The sequence below is a fragment of the Marmota marmota genome, unplaced genomic scaffold (assembly GCF_001458135.2).
Source record: "Marmota marmota marmota unplaced genomic scaffold, marMar, whole genome shotgun sequence".
Lineage (NCBI taxonomy): Eukaryota > Metazoa > Chordata > Mammalia > Rodentia > Sciuridae > Marmota > Marmota marmota.
The window spans coordinates 8268349-8278760 of NW_026000205.1; the positions used below are offsets into that span (position 1 = coordinate 8268349).

General features: G+C 53.3%; 2 protein-coding genes across 2 annotated transcripts in view; both read right to left on the minus strand.

The window, feature by feature from the left end:
- Positions 1–304, minus strand: part of Selenov (selenoprotein V) — a 3345-nt gene extending 3041 nt beyond the window's left edge. The window contains exons 1-2 of the mRNA XM_048791247.1: positions 114–304; positions 29–63 (exon numbers count right to left, since the gene is read on the minus strand). Coding sequence (XP_048647204.1) covers positions 29–63; positions 114–304 — 226 coding nt within the window. The remainder of the gene's footprint in view (positions 1–28; positions 64–113) is intronic.
- A 3556-nt stretch (positions 305–3860) lies between these two features.
- The window catches only part of Dll3 (delta like canonical Notch ligand 3), a 10315-nt gene continuing 3763 nt past the window's right edge, over positions 3861–10412 (minus strand). The window contains exons 4-9 of the mRNA XM_048790916.1: positions 10145–10405; positions 8938–9152; positions 7925–8147; positions 6342–6921; positions 6025–6109; positions 3861–5719 (exon numbers count right to left, since the gene is read on the minus strand). Coding sequence (XP_048646873.1) covers positions 5714–5719; positions 6025–6109; positions 6342–6921; positions 7925–8147; positions 8938–9152; positions 10145–10405 — 1370 coding nt within the window. The 3' untranslated portion in view covers positions 3861–5713. The remainder of the gene's footprint in view (positions 5720–6024; positions 6110–6341; positions 6922–7924; positions 8148–8937; positions 9153–10144; positions 10406–10412) is intronic.

The window sequence follows — 10412 nt, forward strand, 5'->3', positions numbered from 1 at the left end:
GGGCTGGGGCTGCAGCTGGGGTCGGGACCCGGGCTGGGGCTGGAGCTGAAGCTGAGGTCGGAGCTGAGAACCGGACGGGAGCCTGGGTCCGAACTGGGTTCGGTGCCCGGGACTGGATGGAGGTTCGCACTGGGATCGCGGCCCGGATCGGGGCCTGGGTTCCAACCGGAGTCGGGATCTGGACAGGAGTCGACATCCGGACTGGGTTCGGGGTTCGGGTTGGGGTTGGGGCGAGGGTCGAAGCCCCGACCAGGGTGGAGGGCCGGGTTGGGGAGGGGGCTGGGGCCCCCGCCCGGTTGTTCATGGGCACGGTGTGGGACCCGGGTAACCCGGGTCCTGAGTCCCGCCCCACCCCTCTTCCTTGGGCGAAGAGAGCATCTCCGCACCAGGGTTCTAAAATGAGAGGTGCCCACAAGGAGGCACTGTTACACCGTGTTCCACTCGGGCGGAGGTTCTACAGACCTAGGCCTGGGGTATGGGGCGACCTCCAGCTCTCCCACTCCTTGGGTGGCCACCATCAGGGTAAGAAACCAGTACATTCCGCAGCTGCTGTTGACATTCCTGTGTTCGGCATAGGTTTACTGAGAGTGCCTGTTCTGTGCTGGGTGATTCTAGGGACAGAGGAGGGATCAGGAAAGCCCTGGTCCCTGTCCATCAGAGTGGCAGCCCAGGTGCAACCAGTCTGCAGCCATCAGAGAGGGCTTCCGAGGAAAAAGCAACAACTGGGAGCGCTGAAGAAAACTGGTGAAAACCACCACGCAGAATTATCATTACATAGGACTAAATCTATGCATCGCCCAGGCTGATGAGTAGCAGAGGCAGGATTTAAACCCAAGCTGGTGGCTCCAGGGTCCTGTGGCCTCTCCACTCTGAGAAGGACTCTCCCTGAGCACTGTTCAGGGTGAGGATTTGTCTATCTTGTTCAGTCCCCAACTCCTAGATCAAGGCCCAGTATGCAGGAGGTGCTCAATAAATGTGGAACTAATGAAAGACACAAGGAATAGGAGTTAAGGAGGTAAAGCTGGAGGCAGAGGGGAATCCTGGCTTGTTCTAGTGGCTCACAGGGCTGAAGCCTGGGCACCACGGGGAGCAGAGAGCAGTGGCCACTGAGGACATGGAGGCCTGGGAGGCTTTTTAGCTAATACATGGTGCAGTAAGTGATTAACCTTGTCCAAAGAGAGGTCTGGCCTTGCCCTTGGCTCCTGGGAATGATCTCTAAGCCCTTGGAATGTCCTTCCTAAGAACATTGTGTAGTTAAGCTGGAGCCTTGGACCAAACCAGTCTGTGCTAACAGTGTGACTAATGGTGGGGTCTTGGGCCACACTGTCACCTCAACCTTGGGAAGTGCTGGCAACTCCTAAGGTCAGCCACTTGGACTGTCGACCACACCTACTTGACTAAGCCTCTATAAAAACTGTAGACCCTAAAGCTCCAGGCACACCCCGCTGGCTAGCAACGCACATGCTCATCTCACTGTCTCCTGGGGAAGTCATGCCAACTGTGACTCCTCAGCCAGGACACCCAGACGCTCATAGTAGGGACTCCCCTGGACTCTGCCCCTTTTCTTTGGATGACTTTAATCCCTATGCTTCCTCTGTGATGCACCACGACTGACCCAGAGGGTCAATCCTTCCATCGGATTATCAATCCTGAGGGTGATTTGGGGCCCTGAACTTGGCAGCCACACCCCCGCACGCTCTTCACAAAGTTTGCACATGTCTGCAAGTGCACAATCTTTTATAATATGTAATTCTGCAATTCAAATATATATAACATTTTATTTAGAAATAGTTTAACACAAGAAATTGGATTAGTAGGACACAAAATTCCTGTGTAATTCCCATTTTCTACAATAGTAATACTTTGTGGACCCACGATACATGGTTGGAACCAAGATATTGACACTAGTACAATATGGTTAGGTTGGGACTTGCTTCAGATTCATGGAAGGGTTCTGAGGAGAGGAGAGGCATGACCTGCCCAACCTCCAGATGCTAAAATTTGGGTCTCAAAAAACCAGGAAAGACACTTAATTTTGTTTGACGCCAGGTGAGTCTCTACCCTTCATTGGCCTTCAGTTTCCCCTCCGTGAAGCTATTTTTCCTCATAGCATAAGAGAGAGTTAACATTAATTGAGCATTTGTTAAAGTCCAGGCTCTGTTATAAAACCTTGCACTTGTTCATTAATCCACCCAACTTTATGAAGCAGATTCTATTTTCCCACTTTACAGATAAAGAAATAAAGGCACAAAGAAGTGGCTCATCCTAGCAAGTGGCAGAACCAAGATCTGAGCCCATGCACTCATATCTGTACACATGTAGGCTTTTTCAAGCATACAAACACCATTAGGAGTGTCATTAATTGTCTTAGGACATTCCCCAAATTAGGGAAGATCACCCCCTTTCTTTTTTTTTTTAAAGAGAGAGAGAGAGAGAGAGAGAGAGAATTTTTTAATATTTATTTTTTAGTTTTTGGCGGACACAACATCTTTCTTTGTATGTGGTGCTGAGGATCGAACCCGGGCCGCACGCATGCCAGGCAAGCGCGCTACCGCTTGAGCTACATCCCCAACCCAGATCACCCCCTTTCTACTAGTCATATATATATATATATATATATATATATATATATATATATATATTTTTTTTTTTTTTNATATATATATATATATATATATATATGCCAGGAGCTGCCCTGGATGCAGACGCCTTTAAGTCCTGATGCACCGGGTTCTGAACAATTATTGGGTTCAGTCTGGCACGACTAGCCCTTTCGGCTAGTTTTGACTTAGATCTGTTCCATCTCTTTTGGAAGGAAATTTCAGGACATGAGAAACAGGGACAAGTCAAAGTATTAGCACTTTCCTTTTATTCCCACCAGAACATTGGCGGTGACACTAGCATTGCCAGGCCAGCTCCTACGGTTTGCCAAGGACTGGGTTCTTACCTGTCTTAGAGGGATCCCCGACTGCTAGCTTGGTTTTTGGAGTTTAGGGTTTTTTTGTTTTGTTGTTTGTTTTGTTTGTTTTCAGTAAAGGGCATCTGTACCAACAATCTAGATGGCTTTCCCTCCCAAGGGGAAGGTGTTCAGTGTTGGAGACTGAGGGCAAAAATACCCCCTTCTCCATCCATGTCCTTCTCCCCTCAAGAAGTGGAATCCATTTCCCCACCCCTGGCCTTGTGACTGGCTTTGATTGACGGGACACAGGTGAAGTGAAGATGTTCAGCAGAGTCCACTTTCTCTCTTAGACCCCTGTCTTGGCCAGGAGAACAAACCAGAGCCAGCCTGCCAGAGGATGAGAGCCCCCCCCCCCCAGGCTCAAATTCCTGGGGCCCTCCCACATCAGCCCAGCCCAGAGCTGGAAGCCCAGTCAACCTGTAGCCTCTGGAGTAGTGTTTCATGCCACTGAGTTCATGCAGCAGTATCCATAGCAACAGATAATGGGACAATTAGCCATACTTTTGTTTTAAACATTTTGTTGCTAAACGTAACACAGATTGGAATAGTCAGATTTTGTGAACTGCATAAAACAATAGCTGAGTTTGACTGTGCCCCACCACCACCCAAAAAAATCATGTTAATCGCGATGTAAGTTTCTCTGGTTTGGATGGGTGTCCTCCAGAGGTCCATATGTTAAAAGAACTGGTCCCCAGGTAGCCTGGTAGGGAGATGGTAGGGACCTTAACAGGTGGGGCCTAGTGGGAGGTCCTCAGATCACTGGGGGTGTGCCCTCGAAGGGGATGGTGGAACCTCAGGTCTGATGGTCTCTGCTTCCTAGCTTGTGATGTGAGCAGTTGATTCTGTATAAGGCTGCCATGATGTGCCACCCTCACCACTAGCCTCAAATTACACCATAGCAAGTGCTCCTGATCAACAGCTCCAATCAGACCCCCTCTGCCAACGCTCCTGTATCAGTCAGTTTTGTGTCACTATAATGAAATACCTGACAGGGGCTACTTAGGAAGCAAAGGGAGGTTCATTTTGGTTCATGGTTTTAGAGGTTCAAGATTAAGATTTTTAATTAATTAATTAATTTTTAAAATTAAGTCCAGAGAATTCAGCTTATACAACTGCTTTTTAAACCAGAAGAAAGGGGAAGAAAAACGCGTGTATACTCTTATAGTTACATCACTTCCTCTGCCAGTGCTCTGCTGTCTGGCATGGATTTGCATTCCTGTCTTACTTGCCTCCAACCTGAAAAACTTCTTCAGCATTTCTTATAAGGCAGCTCTGTTGGTCTGCCTGCCTGGCACAGTGCTCATTTCTAGTAACGAACCCTAACTTGGGGTGGTACCCTCTCCCACGTACTCCATGGGATTTGGGCAGGCCAGCTTGACGTCCTTTCACACAGCAAGGAGATGACAAGCCTGATTAATCAGAGTAAGTCAGGCTGCTTAGCAACTTGTTCAGTGATGGCCTTATGACAAGCCAGGACCTATGGAGGTGTATCTACCTATGAAGGCAATTCAGGAGTAAAGAGAGCCACTGGAGTAGGGCGTGCTGGCACATGCCAGTAATCCCAGCGACTCTGGGAGGCTAAGGCAGCAAGATCACAAGTTTGAGGGAAGCCTCCGCAACTTATCGGGACTCTGTCTCAAAATTAAAAAAAAAAAAAAAAAGCAGCTCTGTCGTTGTAGCTCAGTGGTAAAGCATCCCTGGGTTCAATCCCCAGTACCTGTCCCCTGACACACACACACATACATAAAGAGCCAATTGGAAAAGACACTGAGCTGGAGTCTAGCCCCACTTGAAGCTACCACTGGATTATTTACTTTTTATGAACTGTTAATTTGAATTGCTTGGCCAAAAGTGGCATCCTAACATAGTAAGCTACAATTTAATTTGATGTGCAGAGTGTACCTACCACTGTGACAAGTAGTTGAGTCTTAGCCAATCACAAGTAGCCAACTATTCAAATGTTCAAATAAGACAGACACTTAGCTGTAACCAGTGTCTGTCTGTCTACCTCACTTCTTGTTTCTGTCTATCACTTCCTTAGGATAAATTATAACCTGCAGTGTGGCTCATTGACATAAGCCTGTAATCTGGGCTCAGGAGGCTGAGGCAGGAGGATTGCAAGTTCAAAGCCAGCCTCAGCAATTTAGAAAGATGCTAAGTAATTCAGAAAGACCTGGTCTCTAAATAAAATAAAATAAAGGGCTGGGGATGTGGCTTAGTGGTTAAGCACCCCTGGGTTCAATCCCTGGTACCAAACAAACAAAAAAGTTACAACCTGCCTAAGTGGTGGAAGGGAATTTTCTGAACCATTTTTGATAAAGACTGCTACCTAATTCAGTCACAAATAAATCCAGTAAAGATCTATAAAATCAGATTTGTTGTAATTTTGTGTTTTAACAATGTTATTTTAAAAATTTAAATCAATTTGTGTGGTTTCTGATTTCTGCAACATAAAGAATTCCATTATTCTCAAAAAGAGTCAAATCTCTCCTCCCCTCAGTTCTAACACCAAATATAAAGCACTCAGCCTGAGATATTTGATCAAAATAAGAGCCTTTATAGACATTTCTGGAAAGATGGGGAGAGAAAAATAATAGGATATAAATAACCATTATGTACAACTGCCAACAGTCATGTTCTCCCAGCCGCTCCTTCCAACATGCACTCCAAAATGTCTGGGGCAGAGATTGGCCACAAGCAAGCAAGTATCAACATCCGGGCTCTGTCTCCAGGCGCTGATGGAGAAGGGGCAGTTCAGGCCTAGAAAAGGAAAGGAGTAAGAAGCATCAGAAGGGCTGCCCCTCTGCCACCCCCTCCCCAGAAGCAGCTCTGGCTGAGCATCTCCACTGTGACCTCTTGAGCCCACGGGCCTTCCAAGGAAGTGGCCAGGAACCCAAACGACAGCAAGAGGAATGCAAAACAGAATTAAGTCAGAACTGAACGGCAGGCTTAGAGACCTTGCAGAAGCTCTGTCCTTGTTTCACAGACAGAATTAACGAGAACTAGAGAAAAATCAGGGCTGCCTTTCCCAGCGTGTGGACAGTGGGGACAAAGGGCATAGCTACCTCCCGAGCATAGATCGAAGGAGCAGATATGACATAAATTGATCGAGAGTCTCCATCTTCGGGGTGATTCCAATCTACTGACGAACTGTAGGAGGAAGGAAAGACCAAATCCCTCTAAATTCTCAAATCTTGTTTCCCCCGCCAATCAAGGACAGGAACCCGCGGTCAACTAGGGGGAATTCTGGAACTACCCAATCCGAAGAGGGCTAGAGGGGTACGAGCCAATCAGGAAAATGCACCAAAGACTCAGACCAATTGCACGGTGGGGATGGATGCACGCAACCAATAGCGACAAAGCATCCTTCGGCGGCCCTCACCTGGGGCCGTCCCCCGAGCCCTCCGGCGTCCTCAGGTTGTTGAGTGCATCGGGTAGCGCGTGGACCGATGGCTCCGGGGATCCCGCCAGCAAGCGAGACCCAGTATCCCGACCAGGGCCACGGCGGCGCACGTGGATCAGTAAGAGTGCAGCGCCAGCCAAGCCCGCGGCCACTAGCAGTCCCAAAGCTGGCGGCAGAAGGAAGCGCTGCGGGTCCGATTGCCTCAGGCTGGGTCGGGCCGCTACACCCTCGTCCGCGCCGTCGGGGTGAACCGGGAACTCGCAGCGCGCGCCCATGTAGCCCGGCGCGCAGGCGCAGACGAGGCCGGAGAAGTGGGCGTAGCAGCGGCCCCCGTGAGCGCAGGGGCGCGCGGCGCAAGGGTCCGCGCGCTCGCGGCAGTCGCGGCCACCAAAGCCCAGCGCACAAGAGCAGCGGCGCGCGCCGCCGCCCTCCACACACGTGCCGCCGTTGGCGCAGGCGCGGCCCGCGCAGTCGTCCAGGTCGTGCTCGCAGCGCGGACCCGCGAAGCCGGCGCGGCAGCGGCAGCGCAGGGAATGTCCCAGGTCCAGACAGAGCCCGCCTGCGGGGAAGGGGGCGTCAGCGGCGCAGCCCGCCCGCCCAGTTTCTCTGCTCCGTGTCGCCGCCCTGGGTGCCCCATTCCCTAACGCGAAGGCCAGACTCGGTTTGCCGGGGAAGCCAGCGCGCTTCAATTCTACCGGCCGAAGTCCTGGACTCACGCAGCCTCACCCTTTAGCCCTCGGGGTCTCCCCCTTTCTCACCTCGACTCATACTAACCGGAAGCACCTGGCCTGGGCCGCGCCTTCCGCCTGGACTGCCCTTCCTCTTTTCCTTCCCGCGTGGAAAACCCTTCCCAACTCTTCCTCCATCCCAGCCCCATCACTGTGCCCTGTGCTCCCTTCCCATAGCCCTGACCTCTCTGGGCTAGGCAGAGGGTGAGGGGCTCAGGCAGCCACTGGCAGAGCCCAAGAGATGGCCTGGACACTGCTGTGGCCAGAGTGAACACACATTATTTCGGATATAATCATTCCATTAAGAGTGTGCCAGGCACACTTCATGCCAGGCGCTTTACATTCATGATCTCTTTTAATCCTTTAACGCGGATCAGGTTTGTCCCTTTTCAGAATCTTCCTGTGGCGGCTCCACCTCAGGGTAAAAGCAAGAGTCTCCCTTCCTGCTGCCCAGAAGGTCCCACAGGATCTACTACCATCACCTGCCTGGCCTCAGTCTCTCACCACTGTTCTCTGCTCACTGTTCCAACCCCACTGGCCTCCCTGCTGGTCCGCGACAGGACAGACACATTCCTGCCACATCAGCTCCAAGGGGGGCGAGGAATGTTTCCCTGCTGTAATCTGCAGTGCCTAGATTGAGGCCTGACAATTAAATATTTATGAGATAGGGACTATCTCCTTGCCCATTTTACAGAACACACTGGCTGGGCAAAGGGAGGAGCCCAAACACTGGGGCTACCGAATAGACAGGATTCTCACCCAGGACCATCTGAGCCATCCAGGGACCTCCCGCACCCATGTCCATCCCCTGCCATTCTGGCCTCGCAGCCTTACCATTCTGGCATGGCTGCAGGCTGCACCGGTCCACCCTCTTCTCACAGTTGGAACCTTGGAAACCAGGTGGGCAGTGGCAGACATAGGCAGAATCGGGGTCTGCACCCCCAACACAGAAGCCACCATTGAAGCAGGGTCCATCCGCACAGGTCACCCCGCTCACTTCACACCGCAAGCCATAGAACCCGCGGGGGCAGGCACACTCGAAGGACCCGGGTGTCTCCTGGCAGGGGCAAGAGGGCTTTGAACAGGAGGGTTCTCGAGGCAAAACCCCATCCCCCTCCTGAGTCTTAACCATTGGGGCTGCTCTTTGTCCTGCCCCAAGCCCCAGTATTCAGAGTCCTTGCCTGGGAATCCTCCCCAGACAGTCCCTTGCCCACTCTGTCACCCTGCGCACTCATTCCCACGGCTATAGCTTTGCCCCCACCCAATGCTTCCCTCTGCTCTGCCTTCCGGAATCCATCCGCGTGCACAAATAGTACTTTGAGGTCCTAGCTCTAAGCCCACCTCCTCCTTGAGGGCTGCTCCCCATCTATTCCCGGGTGATGCCCCTAACTTGAACAGAGTGCCTCTCCCCCACCCAGGGTGGCAGTGGCTCTACGTTGCCCAAGTACAGACACCAAGCTCATTCCCACTTTTGTGCCTTTGCTTCCTCCATGACACTCACTTGGCCACCCCTCAGCCAAACCATGCTTCTCAAGCGCTAGCCCAGGAAGCCTCTGACCTCTTCACCTCCTTCTTCCAGGAGCCCCGGACCTCCACGCCGTGGCCCCACACACTCCTCCTTCCCACTCCCACCTTTCGGTACCTCCGCTCAGTCTTTGCTCCTTGATCCCATCTCCATCACCTACTTCAAGGCCCCAGTGCAGGCTGGACGCCTCCAGGAAGCCCTCCTTGATGGCTACTTCCAGACCTCCTCCCCAGGTTGGTGTCTCATGGAGCCCCAGAGAGGGGTCTCAGGAACTCCCAGGGTAAAGTTCTAATTAGGGGGAGGTGGGAGAGGGGGTACTGACGCTACAGCTTCCCCCGTTGGCACACGGGTTCCCGTCACAGGGCCCAGGCCCAGTCGCAAGGCATCCAGCAGTGGCAGACGATGGGCCCCTAGGGCTGAGGCAGCTGCTGGTCGAGACAGGGACGGTGCAGAGGGGCCCAGTCCAGCCCTCCAGGCATCGGCATTCATCTGGCCGCTCACAGAAGCCATGCTCTGGGCTGCAGCCTGCCCGACATGCTGGGTGGAGAGGCAGAGAAGAGGAATACCCATGTTGGAGAAGGTCAAGGGCAAGAGGATGGGAAGCAGAGATTGTAAGTGCTTCCCATGCACTACCCTGTCGCATCCTTATGACAGACAACCCTCCCAGTTTACAGACAGGGAAACTGAGGCCCAGAGAGGTGAGCTGGGCTGCACAGCCAGAAGTGGGGTGAAGAGTGAGGATTGGCACCCAGGCTGCTGGCCTTGGCTCTGTACTGCCAAGTCTGAGCTTGGAGAGGAGAATGAGGATGGGGATCTGGGATTGGGAGGGACCCCTGGCCTTTCAGGGAAGGTGGGAAGGTGTTGGGTGAGGGAAGGTTTGGGCAGATCTAGGTTATCTGGTAGCCTAGGGACCTTGCTAGTGCTTTGAAACTTGGGGAAAGGTCTGAGGGACCCCAGGGTCGAGGTTAGGGATCCCAAGCTTTAAAAAGCAGTGAGGGGCCGGGATGTATCTCAGTGATAAAGCACTGGCTCAGCATGTAAGCAGGCCGGGTCCTACCCCCACTGAGTTCTGGCCTGGAATCTTAGGGAAGGAGGAGGGAAGATTCTGGGGGGAAGTGGGGGCGCTGGAGGAAGGGGTGATTGGGAGACGTTTCTAACGCTCCTGGGTGGAACTAGGGAGCGTCCCAGAATTAGAAGAGCGTTGGAGTCCCAACCTCAGGAAAGGGGTGGGTACGGGTTAGGGGAGGAAATGGGGCACCAACTCTGGAAACGCGTGTGGAATTCCTACTTAGGACAACAAGGGTACCGGGAAGAGGGAAGGGGACTGGAGTCCCCAGGCAGGGCTGGAGGGATGTCTTGCGTCCTGAGTTTCCCCACAGGTGGTAGGTGGACGGTGACAGGGAGCTGAGGACCAGGAATGGAGCTAGAAAGGGGCCCAGGGTCCCCGGCTCCCTTAAGGAAGTAGTTGGGTTGCGGAAGGATATCGGAACCCGCTAGTGAAGCAAGGGGGAGTCGGTGTCCCCGGGCACTGAATGGGGTTGACTCACTCGGGGCTTCGCACTCGTCCTCGAACGGCTCGCAGGGGCGCAGTCCCGGGCCGCACCGCGAGGGGGCGCTGCGCGAGCGACACTGGCGCGCGCACGCGGCCCCGACGGCGGGCGGCTCGCAGCGCGCGCGGTAGGAGAAGCGCAGCTCCCAGGCGCCTGCGCGCTGCACGTCCCGGGCCCAAGGGCCACCAGCCGCCAGGCGCCGCCGGCCGGCCACGCGCGCCAGCAGGCTCCAGGCGGGCCCTGCGGG